Genomic DNA, 21462 nt, shown 5'->3' with positions numbered 1-21462 from the left:
CTCTCTCTGGTTAAGTTGGATGTTAAAATAAATAATATTTTGGGGACTTCCCTGGTGGTCCAGTGGTTAGGCCTCCATACTTCCACTGCAGGGGGCATGGGTTCAATCCCTGGTGGAGCAACTAAGATCCCACAAGCCAGGTGGTGTGGCCAAAAAATTAAATTAAATTAAATAATACTTTTAATTAAAATAAATAACTGAGTAAGAATATAAAACAGAAAACACATGGCATTTTATAAGCAATAGGAATATAACTGAAATACTGAGTGTGAAAATGAATGAACTCAAACGTGTTTCCTTTCTTATTTAGTCTTATTTACTATAATTCATCATCTATAAACTGGAACAAGCAAAAGTAAACCAGTATTCACCAATAACCTTTATTCTGTGTCCTTTTGGACAAAGGCTGTTGTGTACTCATTTCTAAATTTGATGGGGCCACAAGGGAACTTGGAATGAATACAAAATATTGGAAAGATCTTCTGATTCCTGCCAAGATGGTGAATAGCATGGGTTCCCCAAAACCAACCCTGTGGATACTACAGAAGTGAAGGAAACCTGAAGTGCAGAATGACTAAACCAGTGAGGAAGCCCTGGGGACACTCACGTGAGCGTCTCCAAACGGTACGTGTGCAGGAGGCGGGCGGCTGCAGTCTAACAGGAAGGCGTGCATGGGAGGCAGCTTTGAGAGATGGGCTCAAGAAATGCTTTATACGTTCCATTCCTGCCCCTTCCACCCCATCACCGACTTCTTGCCCCTTGCTTGCTGCATCACTTCAGCAATGTGAGCTACCAAGGCTAACGTCTGAGGATCAATTTCAGGACAGCACAAAGGTCTGGGTGGGGTAAAGTCCTGGTGAAAGGAAGTACATGGACGAGGCTTCACAAAGGCTGAAAATCAGCCTCAGGTCACCTCAATCTCTGATTAGATGGAGGTGATTGCTTTGCCAAAGGCCCAAAAGAAGCAAAACTAAGTCTTCCTTGGAGAAAGTTACTAACATCCTGAGCCTCAAATTATTCCTATTCTTCTTAAAGTACAACATCAGGCATTCAGTGAAAAATAACCAGGCACATGAAAGAGTCATATGACTGAAAAGGAGGAAGACGAGTGGTCTACAGAAAGAGAATACCAGGTAATTTTTATGACTGAGTGTTCCACTGAATGCATGTACCACACCTTCTATATCCATTCATCTGTTGATGGACACTTAGGTGGCTCCCACATCTTGGTAATTGTAAATAATGCTACTTTGAACATTGGGGTGCATGTATCTTTGTGAATCAGTAATTTTTTTTCAGATATATGCCCAGGAGTGGAATTTCTGGGTCATATGGAAATTCTACTATTAGCTTTTTGAAAAACCTCTATATTGTTTTCCAATGGCTGCACCAATTTACATTCCCAGGTGTACAAGGGTTCCCTTTGCTCCACACCCTCTCCAATATTTGCTATATGTGGCCTTTTTGATTATAGCCATTCTGATATGTGTGAGGAGATAGTTCATTGTGGTTTTGATTGGCATTTCCCTGATGATTAGCCACCAGATAACTCTATTTTTAAAAAGAATCAAATGGAACTTCTAGATCTGAAAAAAAAAAAAGCTTTAAAAACTCAAAATATGGTTTAACAGAAAATTAAATATAGTCAAATAAATAATTTGTTAGTAGAAAAGAAGCTACCAGGGAAGCCAAATTAACAGTAAAAAAGGAAGATAAATTATAGGAGAAAAGGTCCAGAATGAAGCATAAAGACACAGAAGAACAGAAAAGAAAATAAAAGACCTATGGGACAAGCTGAAAAGGTCTAACTCACATAAGGCTGGAGTCCCAGAAGGAGAGGAAAGAAAGAATGTGGCAGAAATAATGTTTGAAGAGACAATGGCCAGAGTTTTCCAAAACTGAGGAAACATGGCATCTCAAGTTCAAAAAACCCAAAGGATAAAGTTTTTTTAAAAACAACAACATATCCATACACGCATAGATACACCATCCATCAAAAAACTGCTGAAAACCACGAGAAAATCTTAAAAGCAGCCAGAGGTGGGGGAAAAGACACATAACTTAAAAAAAAATAGCAATAAAATAAAATTAAATTAAATTAAAAAATAGCAGTAAGATTGACAGTTGTGGGACTTCCCTGATGGTCCAGTAGTTAAGAATCCACCTATCAATGCAGGGGTCATGGGTTCAATCCCTGGTCCGGGAAGATTCCACATGCTAAGGAGCACCTAAGCCCTAGAGTCCGTGCTCTGCAATAAGAGAAGCCACCTCAATGAGAAGCTCTTGCACCACAACTGGAGAGGAGTCCCTGCTCAAAACTAGAGAAAGCCCGTAAGCAGCAACAAAGATCCAGTATAGCCAAAAAAATTTTTTGTAATTTTTAAAATAAAATCTATAAAAATGAAAAACTAAAAATGGGGAGATCCATTGGGAAGCTATTTTTAAAAAAAAAAACAATGTCCATTTGATTGGGGATACCAGTGACCGTGGGCAGCACAGTTCTGTTAGAGCGGTGGGTGGGTGGAGGACAGATGGGAAGAGGGAAATGTCCATCCACAGAGGATGGATAAATAAGTCCTGCAACACTCAAAGAGCAAGAAACAAAACAGCAGTGAAGGTGAATAGGAATTACAGCTCAAGGATCGACATGGGCGATTCTCAGAACGCTGAGCAGATCAAACAATTATTCTGATTCCAAACACGTGCATGCTTGGCCATTTAAGTCATGTCTGACTCTTTGCAGCCCCGTGGACTGTAGCCTGCCAGGCTCCTCTGTCCATGGGATTCTCCAGGCAAGACTATGGAGCGGGTGGCCATTTCCTCCTCCAGGGGATCCTCCTGACCTCAGGCATTGAACCCATGGCTCCTGCAGCTGCTGCACTGGCAGGTGGATTCTTTACCACTGAGCCACCAGGGAAGACCCAGTCACAAAGACAGAAAGGTCAAAAACGGGTAAAATGAAAACAGATAGTATTGAGAGATACATATGTCACCGGAGAAAAGTATAAAGGAAAGCACAGGCATGAATAATACAAAATTTGGGATAATGGTTAACTTTAGGGAGCAAGACCGAGGATGAGATCAGGAAGGGGAACACAGGGGGCCTCTAGGGTTAAGGTAACGTTCTATTCCATGATCCTGTGATGAGCACACAGGTACATTTTATTTTCTTCTCTAAGATGTACACGTTTTGCATGTATGCCTTATTTAGCAACAAAACACAAAGAGGTCAAATATTGCCTGGAAAAAAAATAATAAAAAGGATATGAGATGAGGAAGTAGAGAAAGTAAGTGTAGACGGCGCTTCTGAGAAGTCTCCCTGTAAAGAGGAGCAGGGGGCATAGCTGGAAGGAGATGTGGGGTCAGAGCATTCTCTCAGGATCAGTGGTCCTAAAGCATGTTTATGTGTAGTAGAGGGAGGGCTGAGAGCTGCAGAAGGGCCTCAGGCAGCCAGGAACTAGTGCACTGGCCCTTCACTGCAGTCAGAGGGGAAAAGAGAAGATGGTGAGGTTGAAGGTGTGTGGCAGATTTACAGGGCTTCCCAGGTGGCTCAGTGGATAAAGGATCCACCTACAATGCAGGAGACACTGGTTTGATCCCTGGGTCAGCAAGATCCCCTGGAGGAGGGCATGGCAACCCACTCCAGTATTCTTGCCTAGAGAATCCCATGGACAGAGGAGCCTGGCAGGCTACATTCCACGGGGTTGCCAAGAGTCAGACATGACTGAAGCAACTTAGCGCACGTGCACACGCACACACACACACACACACACACACACACACGGCAGATTTGGGAGGGAGAACAGGCTGGTGTTTGTATCTGATGGCTTCCATTTTTCTCAGTGAAACAGGAGGAGTAGAGGTCATCAGCTGAGTGTGGGAGGCAGGGCAGTGGGAGATGGGAGGAGCAGCTATGAAACTGTTGTCTCTAGAAATGAAAACGACAGTCTACCAAAGCAGCCAGGCCAGGCTGACAGCCCTCTTGAAAGTCTCGACTGAATTTTAAGTAAGATGAATCTGCTCAGTTGGTGGTTCTCATCAGCCACATTCAGCCCTCTGGGGCATGGATCCAGAGGAGGCTGACGGTGGGACACACCCAGGACTTGGGGGGAGAAGGCCGGGAGTTTGTGCCGTGCTGTCCACAGTACTTCCTGAGAGGGTGGAGATGTTCTATCACGTGTGTTGTCAACAAGGGCAGCCACCGGGTCCACGTGGATGACGAGTGGTTGAAATGTGGCTAGTGAGACCAAGGAAATGAATGTACGCTTTTATTTTAACCAATTTAAATTAAAATAGCCACGTGTATTCAGCAAAGCTGCAGTATAGAAGTCAGTTGCATTTCTATACACTAGCGATGAACATTCTGAGAAAAAAAATTAAGAAAAAAATTCCACATAAAAAACATAAAACATAAGCATAAAAAATACTCGGGAATAAATTTAGCCAAGGAAGTGAAAGATTTGTACACTGAAAACTACAAAACACTGCTGAGACATAGACTTTTTGACACAGTTGGAGTGAGAGAAGGTGGGATGATTTGAGAAAGTACCATTGGAACATACATACTACAATATGTAAAATAGTTAGCCAGTGGGCATTTGCTATATGACGCAGGGAACCCAAAGCTGGTGCTCTGTGACAACTAGAGGGTGGCGGGGGACGGACTGGGGTGTTCAAGAGTGGGGGCCATACATATACCTACAGCTGATTCATGTTCATGTATGGCAGAAGCCATCACAATACTGTAATTATCCAAGTAAAAATAAAATACAACTAAAAAACCTGGTGAGATTTAAAAAAAAAAAAAACACTGCTAAAAGAAATTAAAGATGATATAAATAAATAGGAAGACGTATTGTGCTCCTGGGTTGGAAGGCAATACTGTTAAGATGACAATACTACCCAACGGGATCTATAGATTCAGTGCAATCTCTATCAAAATCCCCCAAATATTTTTGGTATCTCATCCTAAATATCCAAGTATGACTAGTAACTCTAAGAAGTAAGGAAATTTGGGACCTCCCTTGTGGTCCAGTGGTTAAGACTCCAGCTCACAATGCAGGGAGTCTGGGTTCAATCCCTCATCAGGGAACTAGATCCTGTTTGCTACAAGTAACAACTGGCACAGCCAAATAAAACATTTTTTTTTTTAAGTAAGAATTTTTTTTTTTTCTGGGTGCAGGAAGAATGTTGGCGGAGGGGGAGAAAGAGAGAAAATGGATATAAAACTGATAATGATGCGTGTCTGGCTGAGTCCAGTCACCCAGACCCCCTGCTTGGGTTCTAGTTCACACAAGCAACATCCGTCCTGACCACAGCGCCTGGCGCACAGTGCAGTATGTGCAGGTGAACAAAGGCTACGAGGTTGACTGAGATGGTACAGAGCAGCAGAGTCATCGCTCTTGGTGCCCTTGGCAAGTCGCCTCATGCAAATCAAGAATACTGATAGTTGCCCTATATGAAGAGTGGTTCAGAGCATGCTTCTAGAATAAGAAAAGCTGGGTGACTGTAGACCAATTATTTGATAATTAATAGCAGTAATATTAATTCCACAGTAACCTCTTTCTAGCATGTTGCATAGATTATGTGAGATACTGCATGCAAAGAACTTAGCAGAACCTGCACATAAGAAGAGATTTAAAATATTAGCTATTATCACCAAAAATAAACTAAGGACATGGATGCGTGCATAAGTTGCTGCAGTAAGTGTCCAACTCTTCGTGACCCCCATGGACTGTAGCCCATCAGGCTCCTCTGTCCACGGGATTCTCCGGGCAAGAATACGGGAGTGGGTTGCCACTTCTCCTCCAGGGGATCTTCCTGACCTAGGGATTGAACCTGCATCTCCTGTGTCTCCTGCATTGCAGGCGAAATCTTTACCATTGAGCCACCGGGGAAGCCCAAGAACACGGATAGGAGTTTTTAAAAAAACTCTAGTGCACCATAACTAAGCTCCAGCAAAACAAAAAGGAGTTTTGACCTGGCTCCAGGGTAACTTTAGGTGGATCTTTACAGGTTCAAATTGAACTCACCTGAAAACCATATTCCTTGGGGAGGTCAAGAGTGCATGCTGGCGTTTCTGCCGCTAACGTCCACTTCCAGATGCAAACTTTCTGTGAGCGAAAGCAGACAGAGGAGAGAAAGAAGGTTCCCGAACGCTGCTGAAGTCACCTACACCTCTCATGGTAACCCAGTGACTTCCGCTAACTGAGCAATGCACAGTGAGCTCGGCCTCAGGCAGGGAGCCCCTGACGGGAATCTGGTCACCCGTGCACCCAGAGAACCACAGGTGCCGCACGGCCTGAGCAGAGCTGCTCACGGGGACACGTTTGACAGGCTGGCTGCCCCAACCGGCCCTGTACCTGGATTTCGGCATCTGAGATGGTTGCCAGATACTTAGCGTCGCGGGTGATGGCCATGGCCCTGATGCCGTTATCTTCTGGGCAGCTGTCGAATATCGTGTGCACAGGAATGCTGCAAAACACAATGGGGGACCCCCACTTCAGGAACAGGACAACTGTGGTCTAGCCACACTACGGAATGTCACTCTGTCACAAAAAGGAGTGGAGCACTGGCACGGGCGACAACATGGATGAACCTTGAAAACATGGTGCTGAGGGAAAGGAGGCAGACACCAAAGGCTGTGCGTTGTATGACTCCATCTACATCAAATCTCCAGAATAGGCAAATTCATGGAGACCGATAGCAGATGTATGCTTGTTCCAGGGGGTTGTGGATGGACGGTGGGGGAGTGGGTTGTGACTGCTGACGGTTTCAGGGTTTCTTTTCGGGGAGAAGGAAATGTTTGGGAACCAGATAGAGACGATGCCTGCCCCCCACTGTGATTACATGCAAATGCCACCAAATTGTTTATTTTAAATGGTTACTCTTGAGACTTTCCTGGGGGTCCAGGGGTTAAAACTCTGAGCTTCCACTGCAGGGGCCACAGGTTCAATCCCTAGTTGGGGAACTAAGATCTCACATGCTGCATGGTGTGGCAATAAATAAATAAATAATAAAATAAAGTGGTTACTTTTATGCTACGTGAATTTTGGTGGTAGTGGTTTAGTCACCAAGTTGTGTCCAACTCTTTGCAACCTCATGGACTTGTAGTCTGCCAGGCTCCTCTGCCCATGGGATTCTCCAGGCAAGAATACTGGAGTGGCTTGCCATGCCTTTCTCCAGGGGATCTTCTCAACTTAGGGATCAAACCCCCATCTCCCACATTGCAGGCAGATTCTTATACTGACTGAGCCATACATGAATTCTGCCCTAATTTAAAAAATAACTCTAATCTGGCCCTTAACATTCCTCAGCCATAAAAATGAATGCTTTTGAGTCAGTTCTAATGAGGTGAATGAACCTAGAGCCTATTATACAGAGTGAAGTCAGGAAAAAGAAAAACAAATATCATATATATTAACACATATACATGAAATCTAGAAAGATGGTACTGATGAACCTATTTGCAGGACAGCAATGGAGATGCAGACATAGAGAACAGACTTGTGGACACGGAGGGCGGGAAGGAGAAGGTGGGATGAATGGAGAGACTAACATGGAAACATATACACTACCATATATAAAATAGATAGCTCATGGGAATTTGATGTATGACTTAGGGAACTCAAACCAGGGCCCTGTGACAACCTAGAGAGGTGGGAGGGGGAAGGAGGTGGGAGGAAGGTTCAAGAAGAAGGGGGCGTATGTATGTTTACGGCTGATGCATATATTGATATACAGCAGAAACCAAGACAATACTGTAAAGCAATCATCCTTCAATTAAAAATAAACTAATTTTTTTAAAAAGCTCAGGGCAGTATGTAAATGTGCTATTTGTTCTCTGTCTGAGCGCAAGTCACTCCTTTGTTATCAAGGGCCAATTCTGAGCCAGGAGCGAAGGATGAGAACATGAAACAAGCTGCCTCGGACACCATCCCAGCTCTCAGGAAAGCGGCAACCTCCTCCAGAAGGGGGAGAATAAACAAACATAGGCTTTTTCCACAGCAGCTTAGCTGCACGTGTCAAAGTCTTCAATGCACAGATCCTAAGGGCCACCAGTTTCACTTCTACAACTTGTTTTTCCCCTAGAGAAATAATAGCAAAAGTAAACAGAGATAAATGCCAATTCATATTCATTGTGGCACGGCTTTCACAGCAAAAATTTGGAAACAACACAGATATCCATTGATATGGGGTTTATTTAACAAATAGCATGGTAAAACCATGTAAAGAAAAAATATGTCACCTTCAAAAAGAATGAAGTAGATTTGAGAAAATGTCTAAAATCTTGTGAAAAAAGCAAATTGCAAAGCGGTATACGTAGCATCATCCTGAATGTGTGTGTGTGTGTGTGTGTGTGTGTACTTATAAGTAAAAAAAAATTCTGGAGGAATGAACTGCAAACTACATGGTGACTCCGGATATAGGCTTGGGTAAAGGCAGACTTTCATTTTTTTTTTTTTTTTAATTTCTACATGTTTGTATTATGTCACTGGCAACACTTTAGAACTGTATGAAGCAGACAAAGCCTTAACACATGCAGAATTTAATTAGACAATATATGAATACCTGAGAGAGTCAAAGTAACAAACAGTTGAAGAAATGATGGAAGTGAATTGTGATGTGGGGGAGGCCCTGACCTCCACTGGAAGAGCGGGTGGTAGGAAGACTTAATCTAGGTACATGGGCTGTGTGGATCCATGGTTTTTCTTTTCTATTACTTACTTATTTGGCTGCACCGGGTCTTATCTGCAGCACGTGGGATCTTTGATATTCGTTGTGGCATGTGGGATCTTTAGTTACAGCACATGAATTCTTAAGTCTCAGCATGCTAGATATAGTTTCCTGATCAGGAACTGAACCCAGGCCCCAGGCATTAGGAGTCTTAGTCACTGGACTCTGGAGAAGTTCCCGCAGTTGGTTTTTCATAATGGAGACCTTAATGTAAACAGGCCTCAGTATGTCACATTGGTGTACCAATTGGCTGGAGCTAAGTCCACGTGCTGGCTGAGGGCCTGTCTAGTTCTCTGTCACTTGAGAAATTTTATGCCACTGAGAAGCAGCCCCCAAAATTCCCTTGAGAAGGGAGTTCTAAAGTTGTTAGGAATGCCGTACTGATGTCCTTTGTGGGCAAATGTATCTCATCTCTGGAGACAGAATTAAATGTAGAGAAGATGAGGTAGCCGGACCTGTGCTATTAACATCTGTGATAAGAGTTTTTTTTTTTTAAAGGACTGAGTCATGTTTAAGAGAACTTAACATATCAGAGTCTCTGATATGTTAACAAACAGATTAATTTGTGATTCTAATTTACAGTCTGTAGTTGATTTAGACTTGTGATTTTAAATTCAAATTGTATTAGGTTTATAAACAATATTAGAACACTTAAGAGAACTTAAGACTTGCCACATTTATGTCTAGCTTATTGCCATATTTATGTCTAGTTTATTAGATTTATGAGAATTACTTAAGTATTGATAAAGGATTTATTTGTTAATCAGACTACTAAAGAACTTAAAGATGAAACTGAATATATTCCAATTCTAAATGCAGTTTAAAACACTTAAAAGGAGATAATAACAAAATTTGTGAGCCCAAACACTAATCAGAGCCCCCCTTATAGGCAACTGCAAAAACATGCTAGATTTGCAGAGTTAGGATTCAAGGTGAACTAATATCTCAAAGAAAGAAGTACAGTTTATCACTTTAATAAATGAATATTAATTCTAACACCAAATATCCTTTCTGGGTTCCCCGAGTCATCATTTGCAATATCGTAAAACTCATTATCAATGAATCATTTGCATTGTTAACCAGAGACACACTTTACTTTGCAGTTAAAGAAAAAAATTACTGCAGAGTCACCCCCAGTCTAATGGGGGAGACAGTTCTATAAACAAGTAAAAAGCAAAGGATAAACACAGTTTGAAAGGAGGCCAGCTCTGCCTGGGCCAGGGAAGCTGTCGGCAAAGGGTTGAGAGAAGAGACAAGTGAGAGGCCCGCCCTTCCTGCCTCAGGACAGCTTTGTCATTACTCGCAGCTGAAAAGCATGTCATTGCTACAGATGACCGCTAGGCACACAGACAGGAATTTCACTTCGTGGCAGAAGTGTTTGCGTGGCGAGTGTGTGAGGTGCGAATCCCCTGCAACAAGGGTTGAATTGGCAATGAGCAGTCCCTGGAGGGTTCTCAGCAGGGGAGCAGCACCATCGGATTTTGCATTTGGCTCAAAGATCAAGCTCAAAATGTTGTGGAGAGGGACTGCCTTGGTGATACAGTGGTTAAGACTCTACACTTCCAAAGCAGGGAGTGTGGGTTGGATCCCTGGTCAGGGAACTAAGATCCCACATGCCACATGGCCAAAAATATAAATTAAATAAGATCATTTTTTTAAAAAAGTTGTGGAGGAAAACCATACGATGCTGTTGGCCACACATATGTATTTAATACAACAGCAAATATTCTGGAACTAAATGCTCCAAGTTGACTAGAGGACTAGGACTGGAGATGGTGGCCAAAGGAGACTAGCTTCCAATTAAAATGTATTAAAGTAATTTAAAAAAATCAACAGATGAATGGATAAACAGAATGTATATTCATGCAATGGAATCTTAAACAGATATAAAAAGGAGTGGAATACTGATTCATGCTACAACATGGAAGAATTTGGAAAATATTATGCTAAGTGAAAGAAGCCAGACACAAAAGCCACATATTGTATGACTCCATTAACATGAGATGTCCAGAACAGGCAAATCTACAAAGATAGAAAGCAGATGAGAGGCTACCAGAGGCTGAGGGGAGGGAGAGTCAGGAATTCATTCCTTCAGGTTTTCTGGTTGGGTGGTGCAAGTGTTCTGCAAATGGTGGTGATGATTGCTTAACATTGTGAATGTAATTAATGCCAGGGAATTGTACGTGTAAAAGTAGTTCAGGAGCTTCTCCGGTGGTCCAGTGGTTAAGATTCCATGCTTCCACTGCAGGGGGCGAGGGTTCGATTCGTGGTTGGAGAAGTGGGTTCGATTCGTGGTTGGAGAAGTTCCACGTGCCGCACAGTGTGGTCGAAAATAAATAACTAAAAGAAAAAGTGGTTCAGTGCCATGAAGGTGGCGGGCGGGGGCTGAAGAGTGAAACTGCAAGGGGAGCAGGGGAGATCCATCAGGAGGCTGTTGCAGCGGCCCAAGCAGGAGAGGATAGACAGAGGCAGAGGTTATTTGGAGGTGAAGGCACAGGACATTTGGACATTTTGGCAGGGGAGGCCCATGGGACTGGCAGATGGAACGCCCTCCAGCAGCGCCCCCTCAGCAAACACAGGAAACACTGAGAGAAAGATGGTCTGGTTTCAAGCCCTGGGTGTGCTCCTGCCCAGCTGGAGAACATCACCAACAGCACCCGCATCCCCTCGTGCCACAGCTAAGGAACCGCTAGAGGAGGATAAGGCTGAGAAGAATCTGAGAGGGAACAGACAGCACTGGGCGGAGAACCAGGGGACGTGGTGTCAGAAGAGCCAAGGGAAGTAAAGGGTGTTGAAAACCACTGAGAGGTCAAGCGAGGTAAGGACTGCGACTAGGTAACACAGCCCTATAGATGCCACGGGTCACCTGGAGGAGGGAAGTTCCTGTGTCCAGAAATTCAACATTAACTTCTTCCTAACCTTCCTCTCCACCTGGACTGTCTAACCCACCTCACCTCTCCCCACCCCACCCTCCACACCCAATCAAGCCCTTACAATCTTGTCAATGAAACTGACACTGCAGGTGGGAGGGGGGATCGGGATGGGGAATACGTGTAAATCTATGGCTGATTCATATCAATGTATGACAAAAAAATAAATACAAAATTACAAAAAAAAAAAAGAAACTGACACTGCCCTCTGTCTCTAGGACCGGGAATTACGAAAGGACACACATCTGTGAGCATCTATCCTGGGCCGGGTACTGTGCTCTGGATCTTCATAACAATCCCGTAAGGTAAGTAGCATAGGTCAGATGGTGCGCCCCTCAAAATTCATTCCACCCAGAACCTCAGAATGTGACCTTACATAGAATCAGAGTCTCTGCAGGTCTAAATAGTTAAGAATGAGGTCTTACTGGCTTAGGGAGAACCCTAAACCCAACAACTGGTGTCTTTAGAGGAGAAAAGACTTTACAGAGAGATACAGAGGGGAAAATGCCACATGAAGCAGAGGCTGGAGGGACATGTCTACAGGTCAAGGGTCACCAAGGATGCCAGTGACTACCTGAAGTCAGGAGGGGAGCATGGGACAGATTCTCTCTCAGGGCCCCGAGGAGCTCCCTGCAGACACCCTGACTTCAGATGTCTGGCCTTGCAAACAATGAGAGAATAAATTTCTGTAATTTATGCCACCTAGTTGGGGGTAATTTTTTTTGTATATATATTTATTTATTTTACTGTGCCAGATCTTTTAGCTGCAGCATGTGGGATCTAGTTCCCTGACCAGGAATCAAATCCCAAGCCCCCTGTATTGGTAGCGCAGAGTCTTAGCCACTGGATCACCAGGAAAGTCCCTGGAGGTAACTTCTCACAGCAGCCCAGGGAAACAAAGACGGTATGATTAGCCTTCTCTTTTTTTTTTTTGCAGATGGTGAAAGTCACACAACTTCTCTGGGCCTCCCAGCTGGGTGAGTGTGAACTGGCCTCCCCTCAGGCCAGTGTACCTGGTAGCGTCAGTCGCTCAGTCGTGTCTGACTCTTTGCGACCCCATGGGCTATAGCCTGCCAGCTTGTCTGTCCATAGAATTCTCCAGGCAAGAATACTGGAGTGGATAGCCATTCCCTTCTCCAGAGGATCTTCCTGACCAAGGGATCGAACCCAGGTCTCATGCATTGCAGGCAGATTCTTTACCATCTGAGCGACAGGGTTTCTGGGCTTAAAGAGCCAAGAATTGTCCATGGGAAATTCACCAAAGTAATGTCATTCCCACGGGCCTTGAGGCAGGAAGACAAACTCTCCTGGGACCCTTGCACCTTGCCCTGCATCCCAGCACTGGCTTCTGTATCCCCAGACCAGCATGCCTCGTTTTTTGCGAGTTACAGCGGCCTGTTACTGTACATAAATGAGGAGGAGGTGGCTTTGGCATGCCTACCCTGTGAAAGAGTCCCATATGATGATCAGGCAGCCGGGCCCTTTGTCGGCCGTGGCGACCCAGCGCCTGTCTTCGCTGATGCAGAGGCAGGAAATGATGTTGGGGTGGCCCTGCGGACGTGAAGAGAAGATGCTCTGAGACACGGAGGGTGTGGCCCAGCCCCGGCACCAGCAGGAAAGGCGGGACCCCAGAGAGAGACGTGAGCGCCCTGTCCAGTCTCCACCGCTGAACATCTGACTCCTGTCCACTTTCTCAGTGTTACTCTATGGCCAGAGGTTTTCAAACTTTCCCTTGAAATGCTTGTGGGAGGGACATCCCTGATGGTCCAGGGGTTAAGACTTCACCTTCCAATTCAAGGGGGGTGGGTTCCATCCCTTGTCGAGGAGTTAAGATCCTACATGCCTCAGGGCCAAGAAACCAAAACATAAAACAGAAGCAATATTGCAACAAATTCAACAAAGACTTTAAAAATGGCCCACATTAAAAAAAAAAGTATTAAAAAAACCCAAAACACTAACAGGACAAGCTACACTCCCCATAAGAACAGTAGCTTCCTAGGGGTCGAGGCATGTACCTGACTCTGAACCCTGGTTGAGAATAAATGTCTGGGTCCTCCCAGGTCCCACCTCCTTGGACCTCCCTGCTGGCCTCATCTCCCTTAAAACTGCTCACTCAGGTCCCTGAGCAGCTCTGGTGCCAAAGCCTCTTTGCTGGCCTCTGCTTTCACTTGTATCCTCCTACAATCCTCCCCGTGCAACAAGGAATCTTCTGGAAACACAAACAAGAGATGGCAGCCAGGAAACAACCCCTATTGCCCTCTTTCCATGTCAACCCCTCGCTCACTCTGGCCTCTTCTCTGGGCCCCACACAAAAGGCCTGACAACCTGGAGCTCTCTCTGTGGGGGATGCTCTTCCCCCCAAAACTGCCCCTGGCTGGCTCATGCTCAGCCTTCAGGTCTCAGCAAAAATAGCACTTTTCTATTCCCTGCCCACCAGTTCAGAGGAAGTCTTCTCAGATTTTGATTTTTCTCTTTTAGAGCAATTTCACATACCCATTCCAGTGATTGTTATAATCTTTATTTTTATGCAATTTTTAAGTATTTTTTATTTATTTATTTGCCTGTGCCAGGTCTTTAGTTGCAGCTCGTGGGATCCTCAGTCTTCAGGTCAGCATGCCGGACCATTTAGGTGTGGTATGGGAACTCTTAGTTGCAGCACACAAGATCTTCAGTTGTGGCATGTGGGAACTAATTCCCTAACCAGGGATCAAACCCAGGCCCCCTGCTTTGGGAGCACAGAGTCTTAGCCACCAGACCACCAGGGGAAGTCCCTAATCTTTAGTTATATATTTATGCATTCACTTGGTTAATGTCTGCCTCTCCATGGTGGGGGGAACTAGATCTGTTTTGTTCACGACGTCATCTGAAACATAATGGTTATGACAAATACATATGGAAATGAGTGAATGGCCAAGGCCCCACCCAGCCGTCCGCTCTGGGGACGCTGGACGCCTGCCTGGCTGCTCCCTGCTTCTCAGCCCATCTGCCCCTCCTCCACATCCCTATCATCACACTGTCCCTTCTCCCCCTGCTGCACATTCAACTAAGCGCCAAGAAGGGCGTGCGGACTGTGTATATTTCAGAACTTCTAGGAAGCAAATTCCTGAAGTTACACCCATGTGTCTTGGATCCCTGGCAGGATGCTGAGTACGGGCTGACCTCTTGGAAAAATACTTGGTGAAGCTTCTGATCTAGGCATTGACTGAGGAAGGTCCTCATTAAAATATAGGTCAACTGAAAGGGGTGATGTTTACCTGAACTGTTTACCAGGTTAACTAGTAGAAATTCAGACACTGGAAAAACATGACATTTGGACAGATAAATGAAAATGAAAGGGGTCAAAAAACATCCGGAACAGAGGAAGCAGAGCAGTGTGGGGACGGAAGGTGTGTGGGCATTTAGGGAGGCACTTAGTGGGTGTAAATAAAAACAGATGCTGGAGGGAGGAGAGAGAGGACAACTGACCTACTTAATACTTTCAAGTCAGGAGACCTGAACCTAAGACCTGGCTTTACCACCTGCTACAGCAGCCTTGGGCCAGTCAGCTAAATTGCCTGAGCCTCAGTTTCCTCTCCTGTGAAATAGGGATATTAACAACCACTTTTCAGCATGAGTAGGAGGATCAAAGCCCTGGGAGCCCTGGAAAGGAGGCTAAGGGTTAATGAAGTCTGAATCCCTGCTGAAGAGCTTCCTTTTGCATTTCATCATTGTCCGGTGGAGACAATATGGCCTCTCCTGACCCCATTTTTACAGAAATGTAAAAAAAAATACAGATGCTTTAGACTCTAGTTACTATAAAATTAAAGTCAACTGCTATTTGTAAATTGATTCTGATTAGAATCAGAAAAACAATAAACAGCAAAAGTTGTTTGCGAACAGAATTCGCTATGGTTCAGAAGGGAGGAAGGAACATGTGACTGAGATAGAATGAGGTTGGTCCTGGGAATAAAAACCAAAGTGCTGTATTCAAGTTAACGACAACCTCTTTCACCAGAAGTAAGAGAAGTCTGCAAACCTGAAGGTGGTGCTGGTTGTTCTTGAGGACGTTGTAGATGACCCCAGTGTGACCACTGGCGTAGAGAAGGACTCTCTCATTTTCTCGAATGTAGTACACAGGAAGGGAACTGTTCCACCCGAATGACCAGGTCATGGTCTGGAAGACAAAGGTAAAACCAGCAGGACACTATGGTGTGTGAGCTCAGAGCTGGGCCGTGGGGTGATCCTAGCGTGAGTCCTGGAGGAAGAGGGTTCACATCATCAGCCAATAAAGAGACACCACCTTGGAACTTCCCTGGGGGTTCAGTAGCTAAGAATACACCTTCCAACACAGGCTATGTGGGTTCTATCACTGGTCGAAGGAACTAAGATCCTGTGTGCGCGGGGCAACTAAGCCCTCAGGCTGCAACTCAAATTCAAAATTGCCAAAACATAAAACTGCCAACAAATAAATTTTTTTTAAAGAGAGAAACATCACCTTGAGAAGTCCTCAAGAACATGCTACTATGTGGATGACCCCTAAGAATGTGATGCTAAGTGAAAGCAGTCAGATGCAAAGGACCACATAGTGTATGACTCCATCTATAAGGAAATGTCCAGAATAGGCAAATCCATAGAGATAGAAAGTAGGTCAATGGTTTCCAGGGGCTGGGGGAGGAAGTGGGGAGTGACTGCTTACTGTGTATGGGTTCTTTTTGGGGTGACGGAGATGTTCTGAAATTAGATAGTGGCAAACGCATAACCTTGTGAATGGGCTAAGAAACCAAACAACTGTGCTTTCTCTTTTTTTTTTGGCTGCGTCACTTCTAAGTTGCGGCATGCAGGGATCTTCGTTGGGTCATGAAGGATCATTCATTGCAGCACACAAACTCTCCAGTTGTAGCAATGAGGACCTAGCTGCTCTGAGGCATGTGGGATCCTAGTTCCCCAACCAGGAATTAAAACCCATGACCCTGCATTGGCAGGTGGACTCTTAACTACTGGATCACCAGGAAAGACCCAACTGTACATTTTAAAGGGGTAAATTTTCATAGACATAGAAAACAAACTTATGGTTACATGAGGGGAAAGTGTGTTGGGAAGGAGGGATAAACTAGGAATTTGAGATTAAACTATACACACTACTATATATAAAACAGATAACTAACAAGGACCTACCGTATAGCACAGGGAACTATGCTCAGTATCTTATAATAATCTATAAGGGAAAAGAATCTGAAAAAGATATATACACACACACATATATATATACACAAATACATATTATATATAACTGAATCACTCTGCTGTACACCTGAAACTAACATTGCAAATCAACTGCATTTCAACAAAAATAACTTTAAAAATTAAAAAAACTTAAAGGCTACACTTTACAGGGATGTGAAGAAACCAGGACCTCTATGCATTATGGGTGGGAGTGTGAAACGGTGAAGCTGCTGTGGAAAACAGTGTGGCGGTTCCTCAAAAAACCTGAAAATACAATTACCATGTGATCCAGCCATTACACTTCTGGGTATATTCCCCAAAGAACATCAATCAGAGTCTCAAAAAGATACGTGTACACCCATGTTCAGAGCAGCACATTTTGGAATAGTCAAATGGCGGAGGCAACCCCAGGGTCCGTGGACAGATGAATGGATAAACAATGTGTGAATATTATTCAGCCTCCAAAGGGACAGAGATTCTGACACATGCTCCAACGTGGACGAGCCTTCGGGACATAATGAAAGTAAAATATGCCAGTCACAAAAAGACAAATAGGAACTAAGTGGTTCCACTTATATGAGGTACCGAGAATAGTCAAATTCATAGAGACAGAAAGTAGAAGGGTGTTAGCCGGGAATGGGTGGGGGCTGGGGAGTTGGCAGCTATAGGTACAGTGTATGTTTCACAAGATGAAGAGAGTTATGGGGATGGCGATGATGACAGTTGCACAACTCTATGAATGTATTTACTGGGTTGGCCAAAAAGTTCAGTAGGGTTTTTCCATAACAGCTTATGGGGTTTTCCCTGGTGGCTCAGTTGGTAAACAATTCACCTGCAATGCAGGAGACCTAAGTTCGATCCCTGCGTCGGGAAGATCCCCTGGAGGAGGAAGTGGCAACTCACTCTAGTATTCTAGCCTGGAAAATCCCATGAACAGAAGAACCTGTGGGCTACAGTCCATGGGGTCACAAAGAGTCAGACACAACTTAGTGACTAAACCACCACCACCTAACATGGTTTTTCCTTACAAAAAAACTAGAACAGGCTTTTTGGCCAACCTAACAAAATAATTTTACATGTAAAAATGGTTATGACGGTTAAGTTTTATATTATGTACCTTTTAACACAATCTGATTAAAACTATTTATTTATTTATTTGGCTGCACCAGGTCTTAGCTGCAGCACGTGGTATCTTTAGTTGCGGCATGAGAACTCAGTTGTGGCATGTGGGAACTAGTTCCCCGACTAGGAATAGAACTCAGGCCCCCTGCATTGGGAGTCTTAGCCACTGGCCCGCCAGGGAAGTCCCTTACCATAATCTTTTAAGAAGCAGTTAAGAGGGTGGATTTTATAGTATGTGATTGATAACTCCATTTAAAAAGAAAAGCAAAGATGCAAGGTGCTTACACAGGTATGTTTACTGTGTAAGAATTCAGTGAGTTCTACACTTGTGTGTGCACTTTCTCTTTGTATATTTTAATAAAAATGTTTCCTTTAAAAATAAAGGAAAGCTTTCAACAGTAAATAGAAACAGCTTCCTATTTACCTACTCCCCAGAACCTAGAACCCAGTTCAGTAATCAACCACACAGTGAGCACTGATTGTTGTGAAATTCGATTTACTGAATAAGAGTACGTAGAATGGATAAGTTACAATAAAGTCACTAAGTAACTTCTTAAGAAAGGCAATTATTTAGCCTGAGTATTTATTCCTTATTCACTATTCTCCCTGGAAGGACAAAGTATTCACTATAAAGAGACAAAATTCCCACTAATGCAAGAATAACAGAGGAGACCAGGGGTGGAAGAAGGCACAAGGGACTACACAGGGATTCTCTGTTTTTCACTCCATTTTTCTATAATCTAAAACTGCCGCCCCTCCCCCCCATAAAGTCTATTTAAAAACTTAACCAAGGCTGATGTGGTAGAGTGTTTAAAATAATGGTTATGTAATTAGTTACCAAAAATCAGTGAATTATATTGGAGCATAGAGATGAAATCTGGTGCATTTCCTTTCTGATATTTGAATGAAACTTAAGGTTAAATGATGGACCATATATTTCTCCCAAGACAGAGTGGGCAACATGGTCGATTTCTCTCCTACACATTTCATTCTCCATTATCTCCTTATTCCATCTGCTCATTTGCTGTAACTTATATTTATATTTAGATCTTTTATTGCGTGGGTGTGAGTGGTAGAATTGTGGAATCATAATTGTCTCAAGCTGCACCTTCTAGGAATGGAAATATTTCACATCTAGATGGATCTTTTTTTTAAATTAATTTATTTGGCTGTGCTGGTCTTAGTTGCAGCACACAGGATCTTCATTGTAGCCTGTGAGGTCTAGTTCCCTGACCAGGGATCAAACCAGCATCCCCTGCATTGAGAGTGTGGAATCTTAACCACTGGCCCATCAGGGAAGTCCCCTCTAGCTGTTTCTTAAAAGCCAATTTCTTCATGTGAGAGGGTTCTTTTGGAAACCTGGTAATTCTAAAAGACCTTATAGTCATCCTGGAAATTTATTTTCCAACTTAACAAATTAGTTATAAAAAGAACACATTCTTAACTAGACTCCTGCCTCCAGGTAAAACAACTCTTCCAAGATCAAAACTAGGTGACCTCACTCAGTAGTCACAGAACTTCCTTGAGCAGCCCTACCATTAACCAAAATCACACAGGATTCATACTCATTGCATTTTGCACTAGTTTTGACATTTATGATGGATGATCATGGGGACAGTCACCTCTCATATTAATCTTCTTCTAAAACATGGTGATCTGGAAAACAAAACTTGATTGTCAAAACCAGATTTCACTATATTTGATAGCCGTATGATTCTTTCTCAAAAACTAATGATACCTTGTTTTTTGGGTGGAGATGGTATCCACAGTTATGCCTATTTACCATGAGCACTTCAACTTATGACAGGCCTCTGGGATAAGGCAGGGGACCCCAAAGGAAATGGAGGGTGCTGCGGCACATAGATGGAGAAGTATATGCACTGAAGAGTTAGGGGAAACACACTGACTGAAACCACCCACCCTGGCCAGGCAACATAAGTAACCACTGCATGAATTATTTCACAACAGGAGGTCCCAATAAGGAACACAACCCTCCTCTTGGCATCCATCTTGGCTGAGCAATGCCTGAGCCACCGGGAAAGACCCTGATTGGCCAGAGACAACCTGGATACTAATCCCATCACCATAAAACCTGAGACTGTGAGCCATGTGGCAGAGCAGTTCTCCTGGGTTCTCTTACCCTCCTGCTCTCCACCTGGGCACCCCTTCCCAATAAAGTCTCTTGCTTTATCAGCACATGCATCTCCTCGGACAATTCATTTCCAAGTGTTAGACAAGAGCCCACTTTCGGGCCCTGGAGGGGGTCCCCCTTCCTGCAACAGAAGCACCTTTGGTGAGAGCAAGAAATTAGAAATAGCGTAAATGGCCATCAATAAGGAAATAGCTGAATTTAAAATGAGGAAGTAGATACACATGCACTGATACAAAAAAATCCTCTAAGAGATATTAAGTGCAAAAACATTTTACAGAGATGCAGAATATCTCACTGGTAAAAACAAAAACTGAAATACAAACTCATGTGTGTGTGTGTGTGTGTGTGTGTGTGTATAGATATATAATTGTATATGTATCAGAAAAAGTCTGGAAAGATACATGGTTATACCAAACTGCAACAGTAATCACCTCAGGAAAATGGTTTTGGGTGAGAGTGTGTTAAAGAATAGGAATCTTTGCCATATATATATATATATATATATATATATATAAATGCTTTTCTTTTTTAAAGAAAAAAGAAATAAAGGGTGAATTTTTTTAAGAAAAATAAATACAAACTATTTATTTATCTGGCTGCACCAGGTCTTAGTTGTGGCACACAAGATCTTTGAGCTTAGGATCTTCAGTTGCAGCGTGTGGGATCTAGCTCCCTGACCAGGGATCAAACCCAGACCCCTTGAATTGGGAGCACAGAGTCTTAGCCACTGAACCTCCGGGCAAGTCCCTGTATTAAAATATATATATATTTTAATAAAGAGCACTTATTCATTTTAACAAAAAGAAGAAACAATAAAGGCAAAAGGAAAGGAAAAAGAAAGTGCCCTCAAAGAGCAAAGCAAACTTGCAAAGGGGGACAGCCTCTGCAAGTTTGGTTCTACAACAAGCCCAAGGCTAACAGGGGCCCAGACCTGTGTGGTGGCTTTTGTCAAGTCCAGGGAGCAGGGGCCCTGGTACAAAGATCACTTGCTCTCATCAGTGATATCACCTGATTTCTGGTTAGTTGGCTAAATAAGACCAATGTCCTCATGGGCTCTAAAAAACTCAAAGTTATTCTTTCTTTCAGACCAAGCAACTGCAAGCTTGAAGCTTTAACGCCACTGCTCAAAGCCAGCCACGTCTACAGAAAGGAGGCTGTCAGTTTCTCTGCACTTCCCCCTCGGCATCCTTCCATTACCACCACCACCACCACCCATTCATCATCTGGTTGTTAACACTTGTCAAGTGCTCACTCTGTGTTAGGAACTGCATTAAGTATACACACTCCATCACTTATGAATCTTCCAAAGGCATGGATCTA

General features: G+C 43.6%; 1 protein-coding gene across 2 annotated transcripts in view; it reads right to left on the bottom strand.

The window, feature by feature from the left end:
* CFAP251 (cilia and flagella associated protein 251) overlaps positions 1-21462 on the bottom strand; it is a 70740-nt gene that overhangs the window by 46230 nt on the left and 3048 nt on the right. For both annotated transcript variants that reach the window (XM_043441535.1, XM_043441527.1), the window contains 4 exons: positions 15682-15819; positions 13108-13217; positions 6363-6474; positions 6033-6113 (listed from right to left, as the gene is read on the bottom strand). In XM_043441535.1, the coding sequence (XP_043297470.1) occupies positions 6033-6113; positions 6363-6474; positions 13108-13217; positions 15682-15819 (441 nt within the window). The remainder of the gene's footprint in view (positions 1-6032; positions 6114-6362; positions 6475-13107; positions 13218-15681; positions 15820-21462) is intronic.

The sequence above is a fragment of the Cervus canadensis genome, chromosome 1, assembly GCF_019320065.1.
Source record: "Cervus canadensis isolate Bull #8, Minnesota chromosome 1, ASM1932006v1, whole genome shotgun sequence".
In the NCBI taxonomy this organism is placed as follows: domain Eukaryota; kingdom Metazoa; phylum Chordata; class Mammalia; order Artiodactyla; family Cervidae; genus Cervus; species Cervus canadensis.
This window is presented reverse-complemented; position numbering and strand designations above follow the sequence as displayed.